This window comes from Podarcis erhardii (assembly GCF_964252035.2).
Source record: "Podarcis erhardii genome assembly, chromosome: 14".
In the NCBI taxonomy this organism is placed as follows: Eukaryota; Metazoa; Chordata; class Lepidosauria; order Squamata; family Lacertidae; genus Podarcis; species Podarcis erhardii.
The window spans coordinates 25,723,717-25,750,840 of record NC_138503.1 but is presented as its reverse complement, the minus strand read 5'-3'; the positions used below and the strand labels follow the sequence as shown (position 1 = coordinate 25,750,840).

The 27,124-nt window shown below is 44.9% G+C and overlaps 1 protein-coding gene across 1 annotated transcript; it reads left to right on the top strand.

Moving 5' to 3' along the window:
* Nucleotides 1-3,123: 3,123 nt before the first annotated feature.
* Nucleotides 3,124-25,719, top strand: CILP (cartilage intermediate layer protein). Its single transcript, XM_081840210.1, has 9 exons — nt 3,124-3,171; nt 6,912-7,088; nt 12,605-12,688; nt 14,977-15,246; nt 16,099-16,284; nt 17,824-18,138; nt 18,395-18,503; nt 20,247-20,404; nt 22,613-25,719. Exons 2-9 carry the CDS (start codon nt 7,025-7,027, stop codon nt 24,958-24,960), a joined length of 3,534 nt encoding a protein of 1,177 aa, XP_081696336.1. The 5' UTR covers nt 3,124-3,171; nt 6,912-7,024; the 3' UTR covers nt 24,961-25,719.
* The last annotated feature ends 1,405 nt before the right edge of the window (nt 25,720-27,124 follow it).

Here is a 27,124-nt window from a genome sequence, read left to right as displayed (position 1 = left end):
TAGCCCTGAATCCTACAAGCCTTCCAAACTCCTGTTTTCAACCTTCTGCTCAAATTCAGATGTGTACCTGGAAAATCTGGGGGTGTCAGGGGAGGGGTAGTACCTCTGGTGGGGGACACGTCATGCTCTTTCTGGGGTAGTTTGTCTACCTTTGGTCTTCACCCAGCACTCAGCTCTCACCTGTGGCTCCTAGAAGCTGGCAAAACAACAACAAATAAACTTGTGGTCACGTAAAGCATCCTCAATAAACACATGAGACATAACCAGCTGTGTTCTTATATAAATAAGGTATACTATCATTGTATCAAATGGAATGGACACCATTACATGGATGGACCTTATGCATGAACTGACTAGAGAATGATCTGATCCACTGGGTCTTCTGCTTTGTTCATTTGTTGAACTTTATGAGCTACTTCTGTTGAAATTTGATACTATGAATAGTATACCTTATTTATCACAGCCGGTTAGGTCTTGTGTATTTATCCTAGAAGCTGGCAGCAACCATGCCCTGGGAATGGCTTCAACTGGCCAGCTAAATTAGGTGAGGGTAGCCAATGGGTCTCAAATCCTAAGTGAGTTAGGGACTTCCCATGCATGTGAAGACAGGCTCTGGCAGATGGAGCAGACGAGACCAATAGTGGGTCCAACGGTCAAGAAGGCAGTTTCTGCACTTGGTGTAGATCAGGGGTTGTCAACATGGTCTCTACCACCCACTAGTGGGCGTTTCAGGATTCTAGGTGGGCGGTAGGGGGTACTATGGCACAAGCTGAATCCTCCTTCCATCGAGCACCGGTGGGCGGTAAGGAAATTTACCATCAAGAAAGATGCATTAGCCATCATTCCATTTCTGCAGCTAGCATAGACGACAGAGAAGGATAAGAGGCCACACAAAACAAATAGTCTATAAGGATTGGAGAATTTTTAAAGAATACTTTAAAAATTATGGTATAAAAGGAAACTTCTTGGCAGAATTAGACTGAACCTTGCATTGTATAAATATCAGTTTGTAGGGAAGTTAACGGAAACTATATAAGAAATATGGAACTGTGCGGTATAAGATAATCAACAGATATAGTACAGCGAGACTAATTGGAAGTCATTTTTAATTTCTTGTTTTACAAATTTTACAATAGTTCACACCATTGGGAGTACAAAGTTATAAGAATTGAGCTATATCATATATTGCTGCTGTCTGTTTGTCAATTTATAGTTTGTTTATTTGATTGTATGTTTGTTTGTTGGTTTGTTTGCTTTCCTGGCATAAATGTATCTATTTTAAAACAAGAAAAAAGAAGGAAAAAAGAAGAAAAAGATGCATTAGTGGGTGGTAGGTATAAAAAGGTTGACTACCCCTGCTGTAGATGGAAGTGAGGGGCAGATGGGGCTTGTCAACCTGGGAAGGTAGCCCATCTAGGAGAAGGAGAACTCTGGTTCTAAATCTCCACTGCCTTGTAGGATATCTTCAGGAGAAGAAAAGTCTAAGGAGTAAACCCTACACAAATCTAGAGTAGAGTCCCCAAGACGTTTGGCTGGCGCCTTGTATGCCTTCTTCCAGCAACTCCTGCAGCCAAGCTGGTGCCGAACATATTGCTCTGCTTTCCTTTGGATCACACCAGCAAGGCCCAGAGGGGGGTCATGTCATCTGGGCAGCCCAGGGCCTCCATACACACTGCTTGGGCTTTGGTGCTGCTAATACAGTGGTACCTCAGGTTACAGACACTTCAGGTTACAGATGCTTCAGGTTACAGACTCCGCTAACCCAGAAACAGTACCTCAGGTTAAGAACTTTGCTTCAGGATGAGAACAGACATCGTGCTCCGGCGGCAGGGCAGCAGCAGGAGGCCCCATTAGCTAAAGTGGTGCTTCAGGTTAAGAACAGTTTCAGGTTAAAAACGGACCTCTGGAATGAATTAAGTTCTTAACCCGAGGTACCACTGTACAGTGGTTTGGCTTCACCCCCAGAAGCACACTCCATTGTCTCTCAAGACAGACAGATGCTAGCAACCTGGGGAAAAACAATGGCTAGTGGAAAGCCCACATTTGAATAGTATGCACTTTGTGTGCACTTTTGCACAAAATACATGCTCAAAATGTAGAAGAGAAATGTTTTGATGCTTTCCAGTGCATTCATTCATAAAATATGCATTTTCTGTGCACAGAAAAGGTTGTACCCAATGCTAATCCTACTCAAAACAGACCCATTAAAATGAATGAACACAACTAACTTAGATCCACTAATTTCAATGGATTTACTCTTAGTAAAATAGAGTTGGATTACAACCAGATTGCAGATCTTGTAGTATCTGACTGTGAGTTGTGTTCTGATCTGAAGGCAGCTTTGGGAGCATTGGATTGCTGTGAAAAGTTACCTGAATAAATTCCTACCCCATTCCTAGGAGCAATCCTGATCAAAATAATTTTTGCAAACATGTACAGGTGATAGAATATGCAGGGAAAGAGAAACAGAAGTCCTGGATGCTTAACTCTGAGCTGTGGACAATAATAGAATAGAACAGAAACAAACAAACAAACAAACAGAAAAGCTTTGCAGTTGAACAGAGAGATTTCTAATTTTTATAAAGCATTTGACTGCAGCCTAAGTGCTAAATCTCTGCCACGAATGCAAAATGTGGTGCAGACTTTTGGGGTGCATTTTCCATCTGTGGGTGGGGGGAAATAACCTGAAAGAAGCAGGGTGTGTAAACCCAACTGTCTCATGTTGATGCTGACATTTTGGGGTGCTCCATAAGACATGAGGACAGCACCATTGGGGCGATGGGCTTGGGGCCCCCAGCAAACACCCAAACATACCACCTTTTGGAGCTGGCCCCACTGATCCCAGTGGTTCAGAACTAGGACCTCAGAATAAGGTGATTTTACAAGTTATTCAACACATGTGTGTGTTCCAGGGCACTGCCACTTAGCCTGCTGGCCGTTACATTTTTTTCTGATCGTCCAGAAAAAGTTTGCATTTGCATCTCCTCCTTTAAAGGGATTTTAAAAGTCTCTGGTTTCCTTGCTGTCAGAGCAGGTTTTCCATCTGTGTGGCTCAATGCCACCCCCTAAGCTCTACACAAGGCTATATAAGAGACCCCAGCAGTTGGAAAACACTCAGAGCGGATGTATTTAGACAGGAGTCCAGAAGACGCAAAGAACTGGGAGCCTGGGGTAAGCTGCAACACTTATTTCTCTTAGCATCTCAAACTTCTTAGAGCTTGACTAGGCAGAACAAAATCTGAGCTTCTCCATCATTAAGTCCATTTTAAAAAATGGTGTGAGGTTGACTTTGGGCTGCTGTTATATGCAAAAGCCACTTACATACAACATGAAGAAATAGAGGCAGGGGTAGGAACCCGAATTTAATTGCTGCTCGCTTGATTTAGACTGTGCTTTAATTTATCTTGATAAGTGGGAAGTTTCTTTAAGAATGAGTTATACATATCCTAAACAGATAAAATGTGTTGTTGTTGTTTTTAACCATGGAACCATTGTCTAATGCTTGGTTAAGTAGTAAGTCAGAAGCTTGTAAGAGGCAGTTGTGTCAGAGAGCAGAGGACAAATTGTTCTGCAGTGTGAAAACAGTGGATTTGCAAGGCAGGTTCATCAAGTTGCAACGACTAGGAAAGTTGAAGGGACCACGCCAGCCAGGACAGAACCTCTGATTTAGGACAGGTTGCCCCTAATTTATTCACACCAGTAGGTCAGAGAATTCAGGACTTGGATAAATTCCTCCCGATTCTTCTCCAGCTATCACTCAACATTCAGAATCTGAAAAAGCAGGGGAGCATTAATTTTCAAAGATGTTCAATAAAGAGCCACCACCGTGATCCAGGCAGCATGAAGAGCTTCTCATCTGGCGGAGAAATGGATGGATGTGCCTAAGTCTCTGATATGAAGTCCTTTTGCTTTGCTTGGAATGGATGATTCCCTCCCCCGCGCGCACACACACACACACACACACACACACCACACACAAAAAGTTCAGGCTTTATTTAATTGCATTGCAATGAAATGTATTGGCAAATGTGAACAAGAGTTTTGAAAGAGAGAGAAAGAAAGAAAGAAAGAAAGAAAGAAAGAAAGAAAGAAAGAAAGAAAGAAAGAAACCACTTTTTCATTCAACCGTCTAAACTCTGTTTTGTTTACATCTTGGGCAGACCTTCTTTAGACTTCAGATGGATTCCCCCACAAACATATTTACTTCAGAGGGATCTGAAGGAGATGTGTGGGAGGCAATTGCAATAGCATATTTTCCTCCATTTCATCTGTTTGCAACAAAACAAAACCATGGGCCCTTCCAGGCTGTCACTATTTTCGGGTGAGATTTAATCACATACCAGCAAATTTGGGTGGTTGCAGTTAAAGCTGATCCAGAGCTCTTGCGTAACGAAACCTGCTCTGCCCCCAAAGTGATGGTGAAATGCATTGGAAGGTATGGGATGACAATTGCTTGACACAAAGTCGTATAACCTACAAATTTAGTGCAAACAAATCACTATGAATGTTTAGGTTGTCTGGAAGTGTTCCCAATTATATATGATGTTCTAGTTCAAGATTTCTAAAAAAACACAGGGTGACGCATGTAGGGATTTGGAGGAGAAATTCAAATTTATGCTTGTTTAAAGTCAAACCTACCTGATGCACTCTTTCCGAAACAATACGAGAAAGGAAACACGGGCATCCTTCAAAATTTGCACTTCTCTGAAATTTGCAATGTTGTCCTCTAGCCAAGTAATGTGTACAAAAATACGTAGACTGAGATAAAGTGTGCATATAACTGCGCTAGTGAAAATAACATACAACAATGCAGTATGTCAGAGAAAATTGCTTTGCAAAAACACTGATGAATTTCATGACAACCTTTTCCCCCCCATTAATCACAAACTAATGTGGAAATGTGCAGAACTGTACTTAAAATCAAGAAAATGAGAAACTGAGAAAAAGGTGAAATTGATAAATTCTCCCAGCCCTAATCACATGGCGATGCTGCAAAGTTAAGCTTATTTACAAGAGTTAAGAACATCAAGAAGTTTGCAATGTTCCATTTCCTTTGGGACAGTTTAATGGATCGGGTCTTTTGTGACTTGCGTTGTTGGTGAGGATGCTTTAACTCAGCTGTCTCCAACCCGGACTCCTCCAAATGTTTTGCCTTATAATGTTGGTTGGGGCACCAGGTCGGCAAACGATTTTTAAACGTTTCGCCACTTTATATACTTTTGATTATATTGCACACTGCTCTGGGATTATTTTAATGAAGAGTGAGATAGAGATCTTTTAAACAGATAAATAAACAAATGGCAAGAAGCATTTTCCAAAGTGCCCCTAAAACGTATTTCTAACTTTGGATTTGAATTTTTGAAAACCTGACCAAAGGTTGCATTTGAGCAAGGTTTTATTACAACCCTAATCTTAATGTGTTGCCTCCTGCAAGGATTCTACCAGGACGGTTTGCATTCTGCATAGGGATTCCCTGCAAATGCACACAACTCCTGACATGGCATTAGACACGGTATTAAAACTCCTTATAATGTCAGTTTTAAAATATCAAAGTTTCTAGACCTTGTGGGCATCATGATAGGCTTGAAGACATGAGGGCAGTGCCTAGTGAAACTCTCCACAGTGGAGTTTCAGTAGGAATCTCAATAGCTGGGGGTTAGGAATTCAGTTCCTGCTAGACTCCTTCCTTGCCTAGCTGCTTGGACAATCTCATATTCTATTTTGTTTGGGTAGAAGAGGATTCAGTATTTAGTAGCAGACATTTTACTTTTAAAAAAAAAATCCCAACACCAACAGGACTAGAAACTTGTAAAATAATTTGTACATTCTCTCAGTGCGTGTACACATCTGTGTCTGAGGGCCCTGGGGAAAGGGTTTACACTTCGGAAGATTTCACATCCACATCATTTCTGGCTACATTCCTATCTGATTTGCGAGTGAAACTGGCTATAACAAGGATCTTTATTTTCCTTAGCATATGTCTCGGAGGATGTTCCAATCTCAGGAGGGAGGATTGTGTTACAGGATGGATATGCCGTGGCCAAGCTCAGTTATTTCAGCATTCTTGAATCATTTCAGTTCTGGGGGCGTTTAATCCTTTTAAAAGGGGGCCTCCAATGAGATTGCAAGAAGCCATCATCTGCAGAAGAGATTTAGTGTGGAAGCTTAAGTGGATAGACAGATATGAATACTGTCTCTGCTACATGCTTCCCTCTTGTTATACTTGAGAAGTTATGCCAGGAGTTTCAGAGCGGGGGGTGGAGAGGGGAAACATCCACTCGATTTTCCAATAAGTTAGAGCAAGGAGAGCCAACTTCCTAAAAGTTCAGTCTGCTGTGTCCTCCCTGGCCAGGATGCTAAGGGAACAGACCCTCTCTGGTGATGATGTCACTGTCCCGAGAGAACAGCCTAAGAGGGCATGGGTGTTTTTATTCGGGTGCTCCATTAGAAGCCCTGTTTATTGAGCATTCATCCAGATTTGCTTACACAAAGCTTACATGGAGGTTAGACTTTGGTCTTTATTGAGCTTTCACTCTAATTTGTTTTTTTGGGGGTGCGGTTATACGACATGCGGCAATCACCCTCCGTTCATCCTTATTTGTGGGTGGAGTGTTTATACGTCTTCCCGTTAATCCTTCCATTCATCCCACGCTTTCCGGGGCGTTTAGCCGTCACAGCTGTATCCAACTAAATTCTAATCAAAGTAGACCCACTGACATGAATTTGCCCTTATTAATCACATCTATTAACTTTGTCAGAATGTAAGAAGGGCCTGTTGGATTGGGCCAATGGCCCATCTAGTCCAGATTCCTGTTTTTGAAGTAGCCAAGTAGAACCCTGCAAAGTCTCAAGAGTCTCAAGGCATCCTTGGTCAGGCTCCTATTGATAGACATGTCCTCCTTCTTCCCCAGTTGTTCCATGCAGAAAGATTAAACGTCCACTGAAACCAGAGGGGCACCACCTGAATGCATCCAATCTGACTGGGACTCAGCTCCCCACGAGGAACCAGTTCTGTCCCTGGAGGATGGCTGCAACACAGCAATGCCTCCTGGCTTCCTTCATCCTTCTCGGAGTGGCAGGCATTTTCGGTGAGCATCAAAGATGAAATTAGTATTATTTTGTTTTGTTTTAGCTATCCAGGTCTAAGAAAGGTCTTCTTCATGCAGCTTTTGCATGCCCTGGAAAGACCATCAGAAAAAGCTCTGTTGGGTCAGACTAAAGGTCCACCGAGAATTGTGCTGGGCCAAAACTTGCTCTCTAATTTCCGGAAGGAACGATGCTTCTGTTTTTTTGCATCTCATTCGCAGGGCATTTGAGAATTCCTTTATAACTTTGGTGGCTGTGAAGTATAGAGCTTACCTTAATGTTGCCAGGTGACCAGGATGACCTGCCCATGAGGCTCATGAGGCAGTCACCTCAGGCAGCTGGCTGGGGATCACTGGGAGTTGTGGCAGATCCAGCCCCCAAGGAGCATGCCACTCTCTGCCTCCTTTTCTGCTACCCCACTTGCTCCTTCCTGTATCTGCCCCACCTCCTTCAACATGCCAGGGCTTCCCCTGGCCGTCTCCACTTGCCTAAGGCAGCAATGGAAGTGCGGCAGGGGGTGGAGGGAGGAAGCAGCGGCAGAGGTGCCATTTTCTGTTTTGCCTCAAGTGGCAAAGTGGCCTGGCCCTGCAGGTGGCCAAGGATGGCATGTGTTTTTCTTCCCAGTAAACATTTCTCTCATACATCGCAGCCTCCCTGGCTGCCTCTGCTTCTTGATCTGAAAAAGCCCCAAGGGAGGAGTTGCCTCAGGGGGCAAACTGTTGCACAGGAGGCCAGGGAGACTTGTTTGCCAAGGCCAGAGATTGGTGTGCTTGCAGACCTTGCTTTTAAGGAAAGTCCTTCCTTGTACCTTAAAATAAAATTCTGCAGGGATTTCTTCAAAAGTGCAAAAGTAAATGTGTTACTTGAGAACAAAAAAAGGTGCCCAGCAGGGAGTAGGAATTCCCAGCCCAGGACGCCATGGGATTTTCAGGAAACACCTGGGAAGGCTGTGGAGTGCAGACCAATAAAAGGTACTCCTTGGCCACCTCAACATATATTTAAAGCCCCCCCCCCAATGAATCCTGGGAAGTGTAGTTTGCCCCTCATTGATCTATATTTCCCAGTACCCTTAACAAATTACAGTTCCTGGGGTTCTTTGAGTGGGCGGATTTAAATGTATTGTGTATGCACAGCCTAAATGTAAAGGGGGGGTGTCCACTATTAAATTATTTTCACATTCAATTTTTTTATACTTTATTAATTTACATACTTAATTACTTGTCACATTTATATGCCACCTAAGGAGCTCAAGCATACATGGTTCTCGTCGTCTCCATTTTTATCTCACAGCAACCCTGTGAGGTAGGTTAGGCTGAGAGATCATAGGAACCAAGGTCCCTTCACCCACCCCATATAATATTTGTGTTCCGTGTCTTGCAATTGATTATTCAGGGCGGGGCTTACCTGCCCCCCCCCCTCAAAATGTTATTCAAGTTGACCTACCTGTGACTTACCCATGAGAACTTAAATCCCTCAACCAAAAAACTGATGTGGAGAGAACGGAACTCAAGACTGGGGGGGGGGGGGAATGAGAATGTGAGAAACCCAAACAGACAGATTTGCTTGTCTTTTGCTTACACACACCTGCCCTTCCCCTTGGGAATGGCTGTGGTGGGTGGGTTAGGAAAGCTGCCTCCACCCTCAGATCTACGGCCTAAGGCAGTTGCCTCACTTTGCCTAACAGTAGGACCGGCCTGGATGGAGTTGTGCTGGGAATAGGAAGGGGTGATTGCTTCTCCGTGTGCTGAATTTCTGGCCTCCCCTGCCTGCCCCAACAACCTTGCTTGCCTTCCTCAGCGGAGGATGCATTTGAGGGGGCGGGAGGTGGGTTTGTCATGGTTTCAGCTCTGCAAGAGGTTCTGCTCTACAGCCTGCGCAGACAGCTGCCGCTTGGCACACTCGAGTGGAAACCGAATTTGACAGGGAACAGACACAAAACCTTTTGTTTCCAATCCTCAAACCAGCTGCTCTCTTGCCCCACAGGCTGGGTCGGCTGCCATAAAATGAACCACTACACCAACGGCAGGCACCGTGAACATTTGTTCTTTTGAAAACGCATCTTGCACAGAGGCGCTGCCCACCGCATGGCAATGAACCAGAGGTCCCAGCTACATTGTATGTTGACAGCACTTTAAACCGCCGTGGCTTTCCCAAAAGAATCCTGGGTGTACAGGGTGCTGGCTGCTACAATTCCCAGAGTGGTTTTTAGCAATCCCCCTTCCCAGCGAACTCTGGGAATTGTGGCTCTGTGAGGGGAATAGGGGGTGTCTTTTAACAACTCCCAGCAACCTTAACAAACTACAGCTACCAGAACATTTTGGGACAAGACATGTTAAATTGCTTTCAACATACAATGCAGATGGGACTTCAGGTTCATTGGTATGCAAGGACAGTGTATTCATCTGGTGCCTTCATTGTATATGTGTAGGCGACAGGCAAAAAAGGTCCTGTTCAACCAGGCCTTTGGCTGATTAACACCAGCCTTTTAAATGTGGTCGTAGGAGGGGAGTATTATTATGTTGTCTTTGTTTTAACTATTAATTGTGCTTTTACCTTGTACTTTTAATCTTGTGAACTGCCCTAAGATCTTGTGATGAAGGATGGTATCTAAATCTAATAAATGATGATAATAATAATTCTGTGAGATGCATTTCACACTATTGTGTAACCCTCTGAGTAATCAAGAAAACCTATTGTGTAATCAAATCAGGGTGAACACTCAGTAAATAGGTCATCTATGATATTATTTTCAAATCACATTTTTACCTCACCTTTCCTCTAAGGAGCTCAAGGTGGTTCTCCTCCTTCTCCATTTTATCCTCCCAAGAACCCTGTGAGGTAGGCTAGGCGAAGAGAGGAGATAGTGGCTGGCCTAAGGTCACCCAGCAAGCTTTGTGGCTGATGGAGGGTTTGGCCTCTGCTCTCACAAGTCCCATGACCCTAACCACTACACCACACTGCTCCAAAGTCCTTTCTTCAGTGCTGGCAATGGGATCACATCCTTCCTTGCAGTTAAGGGCAAGCAGTGCCAGGGACTTGGCCAACAAGCCATGGTCTACCTCCACAGGAAGGAATTAGAAGAGGAGTTTAGCTTCAGCCAAGTCTGTGCAGCGACAAGCAAGCCGAGCCTACAGAACCACAAAGGGAGGTTGTATCAGCCAGTCATTTCCTCTCTTAACTTTCTGGATTTTTCATTTTCATTCGAATCGTCATCTGGCTTCCTTTTAGAGTCTGGGAGTTGTTTCCCTTCCTCCCCTTAATGCCTAATGTCTTGTATAGCACAAAAAAAAAGGGAAAAGGTCTGCAGCAGACTATACAATTTTGCTCTTGCACCACATTGCCAAATGCTTACAAGCACCCCCTCGCCTCTCCTTTGCACGCACATCTATTGGGTGTGTGGGGGGGTGTATGTGTATGCAGAGAGCTCCACTTGGGAGCTGTTGTTACAGCTGTGAGGCTGCCCAGCACTGTGGCCAATAAGGCTTCTACCAACAGAGATGGCAGCAGAATTGGGGCAGGGGGTGGGGCAATCTTTCCACCCTGGCACCTGCAGAGTGTCACCTTTGTAGGCCAGGCAGGGCCCAGAAGAGCCAGAAGAACACCACATATGTGAAGTCCTGGTGCCGAGGGGGGGGGGCACATCCTGCTTCTGGGTGGAGGTCATGGGAGGACAGCACTTTGGGGTGGTCCTTTGAAGGATCTGGGTTGGCATCTCAGAGACTCTGCTGTGTGGAGGACAGGAAGAGGAGCCGCAGCTGGAATATATTATCAATATGGCTATATTGAACATGTCATTTTAATATCTTAGATCATGCAGTGGTACCTTGGTTCTCAAACGTAATCTGCTCCGGAAGTCCATTCGACTCTTGAAACTGTTCGAAAACCAAGGCGTGGCTTCCAATTGACTGCAGGAGCTCCCTGCAGTCAATTGGAAGCCACATCGGATGTTTGGCTTCCGAAAAACGTTCGCAAACAGGGACACTGACTTCCAGGTTTGTGGTGTTCGGGAGCCAATTTGCCCAGGAGCCAAGCTGTTCAACTACCAAGGTACCACTGTACTTCCGCTATTTTGTGTCATAAGCCACTTTTGGTTAGAACAGAATAGGAAAACGTTTAAATATTAAATTGAATCTAAATGGCTAGTTGAATCTAGAGCAGGGGTCAGCAACCTAAGGCCCATGGGCCGGAAGTGGCCCGCGGAGGTTGTTTGACCGGCCCACAAACCTTCCCTGAACTGAGATGCCCACTTGCGCTCTGCGCTAAACCTATGCAGTGCAGCACGGGGACTCACTTCCACATCGCCGAAAATTGTGTCTGCTGAAAATCACTCACACACACGCACAATCCGGGATCTCCGTGGGACTGATCTGGCCCAGGCAAGATAAACCTTGCTGTCCCCTCATCTAGAGGGTCAAATATTTCTCTCCATTTCCTCCATATCCTGTTGTTTCCCCTTCTGTTTAGAGAGTAACATGAGCAACAAAAATTGAGACCCAAGACAGTGAGCACTTTCAGGCAGAGATCTCCGCCCCCCCCCCCAAAAAAAACAACCTTTCCATGTTCTCTATAAAGAAGCCTGTGCACTGATGCCATTATATTAAGGGAGTCATTTTCTGGCTCTTTTTGGCTCTAAATAAGGCTCTGTTTGAGGCAGGCCGAGTCCCAGAACATATTTAGGATGCTTTGGAATATGTGAACCTATGGACATGTACAGGGGATGCTTAGTAGGGCTGGAAAGAAATTTATTCAGGTTGCATTTCAAGGGAAACCTGCATGAACTTTCTGAAACAATCCGTGAACCAAAATTTGTGCTTCTCCCAGTTTTGCAGTGTAATTCTCCAGCCACAGAATGTGTACAAATGTGCACATGCTAGGGCAGGGTGTGCACATAATGTATATATTATAGTGAGCAGAAAAACCATACTAAAATCGAAGCATTGTAGAGTTGGAAGTTACCCCGTGGATCATCTAGTCCAACCCCCTGCAATGCAGGAATATAAAGCGGGAATCAAACCTGCAACCTTGGCGTTATCAGCACCACCCTTTAACCAACTGAGCTATCCAGGCTGAGCCTTAGGTATTATACTAGGGAACATTGCTTTGCAAAAATGTGTATATAAGGAGAGATTGCAGCTACAAATATGTACATTACGAGAGACTGGTATTAAAATGCTGGTGAATTTTCATCAGGACATGAAACAAAACATTGCAAACTAATGTGGAAATGTAGAGACCTGAACTTAAGGCTGGAAAAAACGAGAAACTTTAAGAAACCAAAATTTGAAAGGTTCACCCATTCCTACACTGAGTAACCACAGTGTCTCTACACATCAGGAATTGAAGCGGACATGCATTTACAAAATTCCAGCATCACAAGGAGCATTGAGGACTCCCAGTACGTATTCTCTAGAAACTAATAGCTGGGTATAATAGAATTTATGCTACTGTTATCATTTCAATATGTTATTTTCTCCAGCTGGTTTGATTATGTTTTTCTCCTGACTTTTCTCTCCCTGAGGCGAGCGAGTTCTAAAGCAATCAGTCAGCAGGATCAAGCCAGGACAGAAACTGTACAACCCTCTGATCAAACGTGGTCCAGACAGTAAGTCATTTCCCATCTCTAGTAGTTTTGTTTTAGGAAAGAGGGAGGATGTCTCGGACTTTGCCATTCCTTTAAAAAAAGAGAATGATTTAATTTACAACAGATCCAACCAGTTTGTCTCCACGACTTTCTTCAGTAATGGAAAACATACTAAGTAAGTCCTGCCACTGCTGAACAACTTTTGGCGAGCGGCAAAAGAGAATCGGCCTGGCTGCGTTTGCTGGACAGCGAAAGTCAAACATAGAACCGCAGCCCATTTCAAGGCCGGTCCTGCCAATAGGCAGAGAAGGCAGCCTCCTCAGGCAGAATATGTCGGACTGGTGTAAGGAGCGGTGGCAGCACCTGGTCCATTTATTCCTCATGAGAACAGAAAGGGAGCCTTTCTAGACCATGCCAAAAGCCCACCTTAGTCAAGCATTCAGTAGCTACAAAAAGGTTTGGTGGGGGGTGAGCATAGGTCAAAGGTTAGCCATGGTAATTGCTCTCATTTCCCCGCACCCAGAAAGTTGGAACTCCCTGCTTATTGACATCTGGCGGGTACCTTCACTGTGGTCTTTTAGATGCCTGCTAAAAAAAATTTGATTAGGCAAGCCTTTCCATATATGTGTACGGTGGAACCTCGTGTTACGTACCATCCTCCTTACGAATGCTTTGGGTAACGAGCTCCGCTAACCTGGAAGTAGATGCCTCTAGTTGCGAACTTTGCCCCAGGATGCGAGCAGAAGTCGCACGCCGGTGGTGCGGCAGCAGCGGGAGGCCCCATTAGCGAAAGCGCGCCTCATGTTAAGAACGGTTTCGGCTTCAGAATGGACCTCCAGAATGAATTAAGTTCGTAACCGGAGGTACCACTGTAATGTTGATATGCTTTAACCTGGTTTTTAGCTTATCGTTGATGTTACTTATTTTTAGAGTAGCAGCTGCCTTTGGACTACGGTTCCCATCATTCCTGACCACTGGTCTTGCTAGCAAGGGATAATGGGGATTGTAGTCCAAAAGCAGCTGTAGACCCAAGTTTGGGAAACACTGTTTTCAGAGGTTTTAAATTGTTGTTTTTAACTGTGTTTTACGGGTAGTTTAGTTGTTTTATTCTTTTTTGTAAACTGCTGTGAGGTTGTGGGTTGTTTTTTTAAAGTAATCAAATATCTATATAGCATATTTTTTGCTCTATAAGACTCACTTTTCCCCTCCTAAAAAGTAAGGGGAAATGTGTGTGCGTCTTATGGAGCGAATGCAGGCTGCGCAGCTATCCCAGAAGCCAGAATAGCAAGAGGGATTGCTGCTTTCACTGTGTAGCAATCCCTCTTGCTGTTCTGGCTTCTGAGATTCAGAATATTTTTTTTCTTGTTTTCCTCCTCCAAAAACTAGGTGCGTCTTGTGGTCTGGTGCGTCTTATAGAGCGAAAAATACGGAAATAAAATAAAAATTGAGGATTGTGGGGCAGAGAGTGAAAGAGAGTGGCTTACCAACAGGGTCTATGGTGCAAGCGAGGTTCAAACCAGGGACTTTCTGATCCATAGATCAGTCTCTTCGTCAGTATACAACACCACTTTCACTGTGTAAAGTGATTCTGAATATGTCTAAGAGCAAGTGGAGGAACCAAGCAAGCTGGCTTATGAAGCCTGACCATCGGTCCATCTGCACTGAGTATTGTCTGCACTGACTAGCAGTGGTTCTCCAGGATTTCAGGCAGAGGACATTCCCAGCCCTATCTGGAAAGGTCAGAAATGGAACCTGGGACCTTCTGCATTCAAAGCAGATGCTCTAACACTGAGCCCTTCCCTGCAAACTTTCCAGTTTACATTGGATTAAGAAAATAGAAAATGAAAGCTCAGTAGACAGTTAACCAATCAAAGGGGTGAAGAGAAGGAGGGGACAAATTAAAGTAGAGCTGAATTATATACATACTAGCTAAAAACAGCTTTTTGGAGTTAGATGAGATCCTGCAAGGCTGTGTCATATGAAACCTCATTTAAGAGACTATAGGTCCATCTGGCTCCACATTATCTACACTGACTGACAGTGACCAGGGCCTCAGGCAGAAGACATTCCCAGGCGACATACCTGGAGATGCAAGGAACTCAGCCAAAGATGAGGAGCTTCTGCCTGCAAGGCAGATGTCTCAGCACTTAGCTATGGTCCTCCCATCGGTGTCTTTTCCAAATCATGTTTTCCATCTTAATACTCATGCTAAGCTCGGGGGTTTCTTAATTCTAAACCATAAAACTGATGGAAGATAAGAAGGTTTCCAGGTAAGTGAGAGGCACCCTGCATCCTTCTCTGTTATCCAGGCAATGTGAGATGGACCACTTGGTTTAACATTGACCACCCTGGAGGCAATGGGGATTACGAGCGCACAGATGCTATCCGCTTCTACTATCGGGACAGGTTGTGTCCCAGGCCCATCCGCGTTGAAGCCCGAACGACAGACTGGATCCCTGCCGCCAGCACAGGCCAGGTGGTTCACTCCAATGCCCAGGAAGGATTCTGGTGCCTGAACAAGGAGCAGCCTGCAGGGCAAACATGCTTGAATTATGCTGTGCGTTTCCTGTGCCCCATAGGTAAGTGCTCACCAGATAAGAAGGGCCTGGTCACTGGATCAGGCTAGACATCCATGTAGTTCAACATCCTGTTCTCACAGTGACCAACCAGAGGCCCACAAGCAGGAACTGGCTGCAACATCATTCTCCCCGCTTGTGATTCCCAACAACTGGTATTCAACAGTAGAGGCAGAACATAGCCACCATTAGCCTTACCCTCCAGGAATTTGCCTAATCCTCTTTTAGGTTGGGGTGTGAATAGATGCTAAAAGGTAAAGGGACCCCTGACCATTAGGTCCAGTCATGGCCGACTCTGGGGTTGCAGAGCTCATCTCACTTTATTAGCCGAGGGAGCCGGCATGCAGCTTCTGGGTCATGTGGCCAGCATGACTAAGCCGCTTCTGGCGAACCAGAGCAGCGCATGGAAACGCCATTTACCTTCCCGCTGGAGCGGTACCTATTTATCTACTTGCACTTTGACTTTGACGTGCTTTCGAACTGCTAGGTGGGCAAGAGCAGGGACCAAGCAACGGGAGCTCATCCCGTCGCGGGGATTCGAACTGACGACCTTCTTATTGGCAAGTCCTAGGCTCTGTGGTTTAACCCACAGCGCCACCCGCGTCCCTGAATAGATGTTAGGAGAGGCTATATTTATTAGATATTAATCTTCCTTCCTCACATTTGTGAGTTCAGCAGAGTGTCATCCCTTTGCAACTTAAAAGGGAAGCAAAGATAGGCTAGTTTTAGGCTTTTAGTTTAAGCAATCCAGGATGCTTTAAGGCAGACTGGATTCTCCTAGTATTTCCCCTTAAAACAATAATTGCACAAACAGTCTTGTAAAAACATTTACTCACTCAGAATGCTTGTTGCCAGACTCCTTACCTCAAGATTCCAAAATGTTATGGTCTTCGTGGTCAACGTGGAGCGAATGTTCTGGAAAATGTGAACAGGATGGTGTCCAGACTCGGACCAGGACCTGTCTCGCGGAAAGCCTTCAGGAGCCACACTGCAAAGAAGTGAGCGAGGAAGGACGACGCTGTCCTGGACCTCCTTGCTCAGGTGCCCCCAATAAAATTCTAAGACTGTGTTATAGGTGAACTGTACTTGCATATTCCCACCCCAATACCTCAAACTCTTGCCCCCACAATGCCTTGTGTAGCATCTTGCTTGATGAAGAGCACTCAAAAGCTTGTCACAATTTTGTGAGAGTTTGGTTGGTCCCTAACCAACAAGAGGTGTTGTGGTCTGGGGCTGAAGACCCATTGCTATTTCTGCAACTGGGTCCCAGAAGGGTCCCTCCCTCCAGCATACTGGGGTCAACCAATCGGCATGAAAGGGGAGCTTCTTGGCCACTGAGATGAAGTCTTCCCACCCTTTCTGCTGATTGGAGCCAATCAGAGTGAAAAGAGGTGAGTCAGCCACTGAGGATTGGCTCCAAGGGTCACTTTGGAGAAAGAGAGTGGTAAGATCACTGAGGAGCCATTGTTCTGTATGTTCCAAAGCTAAGCATTTATGAACACTGAAAACGCAAGGTGCTTCCGTTTCAAGGGAATGGTATGCAAGTTCTGTTATATACAATGGAACTTCAAGGAAACATAAATAAGTCACACAGAAAGAATATATTGGAGGACTTCAAATCATTTGCCCACGTTATGTCCACAGAAAATAGATCTTGCTGAAATGCAACCAATGGAGATCTGCATTGATTGTTGTAACAACAACAACAAATATTATTGTGGTTGTAGAATTATAGCCATATTCTCGGAATTTTGTATAGTCTTAGAAGGGGGCATGGCTGTGAGGAGGTGTGGCAGTGTTTGTCATGGAAGAGCCCTGCACATCTGAATTTTCCACTATACTACTGCTAACAAAGGCATTGCCTAAATGTGGATTTTTGAGGAAAGGCTGTGGTGACTGTGGTCCTTTCAGCTCTGTCTAGGGATGGGAGGGAAATTCAATTCAGTTCACTTTTAAAGGGGAATATATCAAATTCTCACTTTCTCAAATAATATGAGAACCGAAATATAGCCACCCAAAATTCACACTTGTGGAAATGAGCCCTGCAGCAGAGAGCAGTCTTCTTTCCAGCACTCATGGCATCAAATGCAAATATTAGCGGAAAGTGTGTGTAAAAATGAACACATTAGTAAAACACATTTTTACAATCCTTGCAAAAATGTGTACATTAGTCAGAAAACTGCAAGTAAAAATGTGTTTATTAGGATAATTCTTTTCTTCCTTCTTTTGGGGTTGTCTCCAACACCAGTCATACTTAGAGTAGACTTACTGAAATTAATGGACACACCTAACTTAGATCCATAATTTAAGTAGGTCTGTAACTTCATTGGATACAACCCTTAATTGTGCTGGTTTCAGAGAAGACCGTGTACACACCATACATTTAAAGCACATGAGGTCCCCCAAAGAATCTTGGGAGCTGTAGTTCACCCCTCACAGAGCTGCAATGCCAAGCAGCCTTAACAAACTACACTTCCCAGCATTCTTTGGGGAGTACTGTATTCTGTGTGCAAGCTGTGTACGTAGTCAAATAAAAAATGATGTGATGTGTCATAACCGGCTGTTTTCTCCATCCCGCAGTTTGCAACATGACCTGCTCCATGGGCCATGTGAATGCTGAATGTGACACCTGCATGTGCGAGGAACACCTGCTTCGTGGCAAAGTCTCCTTGCAAGGTGGTGGCCCTGCAGTCGGTGCAACCGTCTCCTTGCAAACCAAGCCGACAAAACTCTTGACAATGACTGACAGCAATGGAGAGTTTCAGGTTCCTGGCGTGTGCCTTGATGGCAAAACCGCCTTGCAGATCAAAAAGCCAAATTACAAAACAGCTTTGGTCATCGTCCCCGAGAGTTCCGGACGTTCCTCATCAGTCCACATCCACTTGGAAAGAGCAGGTAAACAAAGTCTGTTAACAAGCAACTTCAGTGCAAACTGTTCAAAGGGATGGGAGCCACACTCTTGTTACCTGCCACACACCTGAGCTCACATATAACATCGAGGGTGGAGCAGGTGGCTGTAATTTGGGAGGAAATGGCCTTGTGGGTTTAATTAGGCTGGCAGGCCTGAGGTTCTCCAGGTCTGGATCAAACACAGGAAATGGTAAATCCAGCTATGTAAGCCAACTCAGTGAGGAATATTTTCTGCCCCCAGAAAAACCGTACACGGTGACGCATCCTGAGAGCAAAGCCAGGAGAGAGGGACAAAGTGTTTCTTTCTGTTGTCAGGCTGTTGGAGACCCGGTACCTGACCGATACTTTTGGTAAGTCCTTAAAGTTCACACAGGCAAAGTGTGTTCCTTAATAGGTTATAAAAACTGCATAAAGCTATAATTAAGTCATTACACTAATGCCACAGTCTTTATTTCATTAAGCTCCCACTGACATTAGTTTTGTTCTAAAGCAGCAAATGTAACCACGTGAAGCGGCACCTTTTATATTACATGGAATTGAATGTTGTGAAGCCCCAACATGGTTTTGGGGCTGTTAAAGGAACACAAAGCAGCGTGGAAAAGGAGGGATGTTTTCTGTCCCAAAATCAACATTAGCTGCTACCCACCCTAGTGCTTCTGACGTGTGTAGTCATAAGAGTAATTGCCCGTGTGGAAAACTGCAGATGGGAAAGCTTTTGGAGGGGAGAAATTGTGAGCCCAGAACGTATGAAGCTTCCTAATCGCACTGGAATAAACAATTCTTTAAATAGGGTGGTGTTCAACCAAGATCTAATCAGAGTAGACCACTAAAATTAAGGTATCTAACTCAGTTCCGTTCATTTCAATGGGTTTAGTCTGAGTAAAGCCTAGCTGAATACCAACCACAATATTTATTGACAATGACAATTTTTAATCCTAAAGGTAAAGGTAAAGGTACCCCTGCTCGTACGGGCCAGTCTTGACAGACTCTAGGGTTGTGCGCCCATCTCACTTAAGAGGCTGGGGGCCAGCGCTGTCTGGAGACACTTCTGGGTCACGTGGCCAGCGTGACAAAGCTGCATCTGGCGAGCCAGCGCAGTACACGTAAACGCCGTTTACCTTCCCGCCAGTAAGCGGTCCCTATTTATCTACTTGCACCCGGGGGTGCTTTCGAACTGCTAGGTTGGCAGGTGCTGGGACCGAGCAACAGGAGCGCACCCCACCGTGGGGATTCGAACCTCCGACCTTTCGATTGGCAAGCCCTAGGCGCTGAGGCTTTTACCCACAGCGCCACCCGCGTCCCAATTTTTAATCCTGCTCTTCAGCAAAAAAGAGAGAGAGACTTGCAGAATGGCTTGCAATTCAGTTAAAAGGCTTATGAAAAAACAAAAACACAGTGCAAAAGGAAAATGGATTGGGAGGGAGGAAGAGATAGGCAAACTCATCTACAAGTTGAAAGGTTACAAACTGTTGTGCTGACCAGGTGGAATGAAAAAGTTCAGGGAAAGGAGGCAACAGAAGTTGCTGTGCTGATGGAGCAGTCCTGCTTCCCTTCTCTTCCTGCATCTGCTGCTGCCTGGTGGAATGACTAATGCCAAGTGACAACTGATGGAGGGAGGAGTCTGGGTGATAAACCCATCACCTGTTTGTTTGTCCCAAACACTTGGTTCTTAGAGATATACTGCTAATTTCTTCACATTATTGATCTACTATTTATTTTGGAACGTTGTTTTGTTTGTTCGCTATTCATAGGGCTACTGCTTACCCAATTTTGCACAATGGTTCCTCAGATCAGGAAGCAGCTTTTTATGTTTGGATGCAATTGGACGCCATTTTGAATCACAATGGCAGCCTGAAACTTTCAAAACTGCACTGATCTTTTTGGCATTCCTGAGCAACGCCGAGTACGAGGCTGCTATTGATTCAATAAACTTTTATCACAGATCTCCCATTAGCTTTTCATTTCCAGGGTGGGGAAAGGGGATAAATCATCAAGACAGCAGACCTGGAAAATCCACAAAAGCAAAGAGAGGTAGAAAAAATATATCTCTTTGATTCTAAGCCTTGAGTCTTCCCTTTCTGAAAATACTACAGGTACCATAACGAAACCTTGCTAGACCCTTCACTCTATAAGTACAAAAGCAACCTGGTGATAAAGAACTTGAAAATGGACCAAGCTGGAGAGTATTTTTGCAAGACCAGCAATGATGCAGGATCTGTGAAGTCCCGAGCGGCCACACTTTCCATAACAGGTGAGAAACCATTTTTGGAGGGGCAGGGAGGCAGAAGTGGTGGTTGTCTTCAAGTCTTCGCTATTCCTTACTTATAGTGTATGGAAGCAAGTGGGGCAGTTCCAGTGCACACCCACACCACAGAGTGGAAGTGGGACTGGACTGCTTGGAGTGTCCCCCCCCCCAATTAAGCAGTACAATTGTGCCTTGGTTCTCAAATTTAATCCGCTTCAGGAGTCTGTTCGACTCTCGAAACAGTTCGAAAACCACGGTGCAGCTTCCGATTGCCTGCAGGAACTTCGGATGTTTGACTACCATGGTACCACTGTATATACATTTTATGAGATAAATAAATTAATTCAAGCAAGGAAATTGCCTTTATGAGGCAAGCAAGGATGGGTGGATTTCTATAGTTTGTGTTGATTTCACATATGTTCATGCAGAAGTCTGTTCAATTCCCCCTTTCACACGTTGTTGCCATTTTTAAAAATATCTATACAATATTATTTTATCTTAGCGTATGCATTTCCAAATGCATATCCTAAACAAGATTTTTTTAAAAATATATTTTGGCATCTATTTATCTTTTAGCAAAATTTATTTTTTGCAAAATACAAAAGTAGTGCCATCACAAAATGCACCAGTTTTTGTGTGTGTGTGTTTTTAAAGGTATGCAGCTGCAAATATTCTGCCTGTATTTTATACCCGGCATCCATATGGTAAAAACTGTTGCTTAGCTGAACATGGAACAAATGAAACATTTAGAAACAGGAGGGAAGGAGGCAAGTTGGAGTTCTATGGCACCACAGCAGCTAGGCCCCATGGCAAACAGACCTGAAGCAGGTGCCCCCTTTGTAATCTGGCTGCGAAGCTGCACTCATGATGGGCTAGCTGTTCTCTCCATCTATAATGTCCAGGAATCAGTCTAGACAACGTATGGTGATTTAACTATATACATGTTAATCACACAGTTTGAGTGCAGGATTCCTCTTCTTCTTACAATTTGCCAGCATAGGAGACTCAGCTTGGATTGGGACCCTGGTTTGGGAGGTATAGGGGCTCTTAATCTTTTGAGCTAGGCTGGGGGTCCCCCATGGCTGCTAATTACATAGGAAAATGTAAAAAAATTCCCCTCTCCCTCTCGTGCCATTTGGCTTCTTGCAAGGATTGGTGAAGCTGTCAAATTTCAGTTTCTCATTTTCCCAACCTTAAGTTGAAATGAAATGAAATGAAATGAAATTATTAATTTATTACGGTCATAGACCAGAAAGAAAACAAAAAACAACGGTAGTTTACAAGGGGAGTAATGGTGTCAATTAAAAAAATTATACATAAAAGCAATACACATATGCACACACACACACACACACACGCGCGCGCTACAATATATGTATAGATATATATGCTTCAGGATGAGAATATATGCTTCAGGATGAGAATATATGCTTCAGGATGAGAACAGAAATCGTGCTCTGGCGGCCCAGCAGCAGCAGGAGGCCCCATTAGCTAAAGTGGTGCTTCAGGTTAAGAACAGACCTCCGGAACGAATTAAGTACTTAACCAGAGGTACCACTGTAGTTTGCTTGAAAACAACGAGAGCAAGCTCATGAAAATCCATCATTTTTATGCAGCTTTTTCCTAATGCACACATTTTTGTATGCAATTTGCCTAATATGTAGTGTATTACAATGTGCTATTTTGACAAATGTGTGCATTTTCTCCTAGCTGGTGCATTTTTTTGTACACATTACGTGGCTAGAGAACTGCAAATTTCAGAAAAGCGTGAATTTTGAAGAAGTGCTGTTTGGGTTTGCTTATCATTTGGAGAGTGTGAATTACGCAGATTTGCCTTTAAATGCAAACTGAATTGAATTTCACCAGCTTAGCTCTGTTGGTAAGAATGTGGTGTTGATAACGCCAAGATTCGATCCCCATATGGATTGCAGCTGCACATTCCTGCATTGCAAGGGGGTTGATTTAAATGACCTTTGGGGTCCCTTCCAGTGTTACAATTCGATGACTCTCCCCCATTGCTAGCTACTTTCCAGAGAAAAGTTCTTCACTCAATGGAAACCCATGTCATTAGTATCCTGAGTTATTCGGCCCTTAGTTACATGGGTTCAGAACTCTCACTTTTTGGCTTGAACAACATTCCTGCATAAGGAAAGTCCCTGAACCCTCATAGAAATGGCTGCACAAGAAACTAACATATGAAATCTATTTCAACAGCAAAGAATGAAGCTCCTTGCAACCCAAGGCCTGAGAGCTATCTCATCCGGCTGCCACACGACTGCTTCCAAAACTCAACAGGCTCCTTCTACTATGACGTTGGCAGATGCCCATCCAGTGCCTGCTTTGGGATGTTGGATAACGGCCTCCGCTGCAAAGACGTTGCCGCTTACTGCTGTGGGGTCTCCAGAATGGAGACACGAGAATTAACCTGTTCTGGGTACACACTTCCCATCAAAGTGAATGTGAGGTGCGGCTGTCAGAAGTGCGTTGAAGCCAAGGTGACGGTGCACGGAAGAGCCGTGGCTTCCGACACGCAAGAGCCCATGAGGTTTGGCCATATATACATGGGGAATAACAGGGTGAGCATGACCGGCTATAAGGGAACCTTCTCCATTCAAGTGCCCCCCAACACAGAGAGGCTGGTCCTCACGTTCGTCGATCGCCTTCAGAAGTTTGTGAACACAACCAAGGTGCTGCCTTTCAACAAAAATGGCGGAACCGTCTTCCACGAGATCAAGATGTTAAGGAAGAATCCGCCCGTCACGCTGGAGTCGACAGAGACCAGCGTGATACCTCTGGGAGTTATAGAGGGAGACGACCCGATAGCCGAACTGGAAATTCCCCCCAATACGTTCTATAGACAGAACGGAGAACTCTATGCTGGGAAGGTGAAAGCCAGTGTGACCTTCTTGGACCCAAGGAATGTCTCTAGTGCAGCCATAGCACAAAGCGACTTGAACTTTGTAGACGACGAAGGCGACATGCTCCCTCTGTGGACATATGGCATGTTTTCCATGGATTTCACGGATGAAACCTCCGCCGAAACGCTCAACGCAGGGAAAGTGAAAGTCCGCCTAGACTCCGCTCAGGTGAGGATGCCAGAACATCTGAAGGGAATGAAGCTCTGGTCTCTGAACCCCCAGACAGGCTTATGGGAAGAGGAAGGAGACTTCCAGCTTGACCAGAGAAGGCGCAGCAAGCGAGAAGAGCGGACATTTCTGGTAGGTAACATGGAGATAAGGGAAAGGAGGCTTTTCAACCTTGACGTCCCAGAGAGCAGGCGGTGCTATATCAAGGTGCGCACTTACAGAAGCGAAAGGTACATGCCCAGTGAACAAGTTACGGGGGTGGTGGTTTCCGTTATCAACATGGAGCCCACACCAGGCTACTCAACCAATCCTAGAGCATGGGGCCGCTTTGACAGCGCTGTCACTGGCTCCAATGGCGTTTGTGTGCCCGCTTTCTGCGATGACCAAAACCCAGATGCCTACAGCGCTTACATCATGGCGAGCCTCGGAGAGGAGGAGCTTGAAGCTGTCCCCTCATCTCCAAGGCTTAGTCCTACTGCTGTTGGAGTCCCGCAGCCGTATCTCAATAAGCTGAAGTACCGGCGGACAGACCACGTGGATCGTAATGTGAAGAAGACCGCTTTCAGCATCAGCGTGGCAAAGCCCACTCCGAACGCCGCCGAAGAGAGCAACGGCCCCATATACCCTTACGAGAAACTTCGAGAATGTGAAGTGGCTCCACATAGTGCCGCTCACTTCAGGTTTTACAGGGTAGAAGGAGACAGGTATGACTACAACACAGTTCCTTTCAACGAGGATGACCCCATGAACTGGACAGAAGACTACTTGGCCTGGTGGCCTAAGCCAATGGAATTTAGGGCTTGCTACGTCAAGGTGAGGATCAATGGGCCCCTGGAGGTGAATGTGAGGTCTCGCAACATGGGGGGCACGCACCCACGGACAGTTGGCCAGCTGTACGGCATCAGAGATGTCCGTAGTATCCGTGACCAAGAGCGACCCAATATTTCAGCAGCGTGCCTGGAATTCAAGTGCAGCGGCATGTTGTATGACCAGGAACGTGTTGATCGGACACTGGTGAAAATCATCCCACAAGGGAACTGCTACCGGGAGAGTGTCAGCAGCACACTTCATGAGTATCTGGTGAACCACCTTCCCGTTGCGGTCAACAACGACTCCAGTCAGTACACCATGTTGGCGCCTCTTGACCCTCTTGGTCACAACTATGGGATCTACACAGTTACAGACCAGGATCCCAGGACAGCCAAGGAGATAGCTCTGGGAAGGTGCTTTGACGGAACATCTGACGGTTCCTCAAGAATTATGAAGACCAACGTAGGCATAGCGCTCACTTTCAACTGTCAAGAGAGAGACGCACAACAGCAAAGCTTGTTCCAATCCCTGCGCAATGTGCCAAACAGGTACCCGGTGAGCCCTCTTAGAGGGAGGGTAGGGGTAAGAAGGTCAAGCGAAAGCCGTGTTGGTCAGATTAGGGGGAAAGGCACCCCCTTTGTCAGAGTTCCTCAAAGAACCCAGTAAAATCTTATAATCCAACGCGATCCAACAGCTCCATGGGGCTCAGAGGGTCCTTGCACACACATCAATTCTGGGGACAGCATCACATGGACGATAGTACAGTATTTTTTTTAAACGCTGATTTATGTGGGGAAGCCTCTACCCATATGAAGTTTCTTGAGTCCTTCAACACCTTTTACTAACATTCAGATCTCATCCTAGGAATGCAGTGAAATACTTAACAAGATAAATAGCAGGCACTTGGTTAGAACATCTGAAAACGACATTGGCTGCCCACCTCTCAGTGAAGAACTGTCTGAGGAGACCTCCAGGTATAGGACGGTATATAAATTCAATAAATAAATAATAATAAAAGAAGAGAGTGTATGCAGGACAGACGAGGATGCACCAACAAGAAGGCCCTTTTCTCACTGATGTGCTCCAATCCCCCTACCACTTCCTTCCACCTGGATTAAATTTTGCATACCTCTTAAAAAAGGAATGAATATTTGCAGGTAAGCTAGCCTCAGCCCATATGCTTCAGCCCAAATTCTGCATCACCGGCAAATCCTTTCTTTGAAATTTTAGAACTTACTGTATTTAATCAATACCAGTACTGAAGATTCCCTCTTTGAGGAAGGTTGCATTTTAAGAGTCTCTGACCAAATGCAGCTGAAGAGTTAACACCTAATCTATGTAATTATGATCTTGTTTTTCAGAAGAATGTTTAAAACTGTAAAAAAATGTTCTCTGCAAGGGTGGAAGAAGCTATATCGAATATTTTTTTTAAATGTACATAAATTCTTTTTCTGATAAGTGGCTTTGGCAGCCCCATTAACAAATGATAAATAAAAAGGAAGCTATTCCTTCATATTGAATCTACAGTAACTGTAAGACTCTGTAAATGTGAACAATGATATTTATTTCTGTATTTGCTCTGCAACTGTGTGTGTGTTTTCATTCCTGCCATACTGCTCTTGCGAACTTCTTCCCTTGTTTGCAGAACACAGAAATGCCAATTAAATGTATTCACTCCATTTTCACCCCACATATCCCCCAAGGAAATCAAGGCAGCATCTATGGGCTCTTCCGTGACCCCCCTCCCCGTCAATACTTACAACTATACTATGAGGGAGACCAAGAGACAGCCAATGGCTCAAGGTCACCCAGTGAGCTCTGTGGCTGAGTTTGTGATTTCAGCTTAGAATTTCCCCAGCTCTAGTCAAAGAAGCCAGTGCCAGTTAAGCGCAGCTTGTGCTTAACTAAATAGAGCACAGGGGACAAGTCTGTAGGGATGAGTTTGGTCCACAAGTCTTACATTACTTCCCGAAAATAGAAATAGGAAAGCTTATGGATCAAGAGTTAACATGTGCCCCATCACTCTTGTTTTGAGGCCTGAAGCAGAATTGTTGGGCCCATGCTATACCTAGCTAGCCTAGGGGATTTGTAGGTCAGCTAACTGACTCTTCCTGTAAGTCAGCAGCCCTTCATAGGAAAAAAGGTTCCTCTACAACAGGAAGTGGGGACCTTCAGTTGTTGAACTACAATGCCAATCCATGCCAGCCAGCACAGCAAATGGCCAGAGATGATGGGAGTTGTAGTTTAGCAAACAACTAGAGGACCACAGTTGCCCCAAACCTGTTATATGAAATCAGTAGTCAACATTATACCCATTCGTGAGGAAAAATAAGTGGGTTTAAATAGAAACGGCAATCACTTCTGTAGTTGGGAGGAGTTTCTGGTCACTTCCATGCAGGGGTGCCAACTTGAATAAAATATTGAGGGCCCCCAGGTAAGGCCTGCCCCACATAACAAAACACAGCATGCACACACCATTTGAATAACAATGCCTGTGAACTTGGTGGAGCCTGGCCTCCTCAAATATTTTATTGGGGGCCCTGAAGGAACCTCGGCCCCTATGAGTTGGCTCCAATGCTTCCAAACGATCTGTTTATCCAACACTCCATTCTGATGTGTTTGCTGGGAGGTTAGATGATGTTTCACTAAGCAAGTCTTACCTCTCCGGTGCATTTTACTATCACTTTCTTTATCACAAAAGTCTATTTTGGGGGGCAGTTTTGTCATGCATGAGTGCCAGATAAACTTTAATTGCACCACCTGAATTTGAAGTATATGGCCGACTCCCAGCACAAAAATAGCAACTTCATTAGCAAAGGCAGCCTGCTGG

Bases quoted from the DNA above. Each gene is read 5' to 3' on its own strand.
- CILP (XM_081840210.1), top strand. From the start codon at position 7,025: ATGGCTGCAACACAGCAATGCCTCCTGGCTTCCTTCATCCTTCTCGGA. The intron at 7,089-12,604 runs GTGAGCATCAAA...TCTCTCCCTGAG, and splicing joins CGGAGTGGCAGGCATTTTCG to GCGAGCGAGTTCTAAAGCAA. The intron at 18,139-18,394 runs GTAAACAAAGTC...TTCTGCCCCCAG, and splicing joins CATCCACTTGGAAAGAGCAG to AAAAACCGTACACGGTGACG.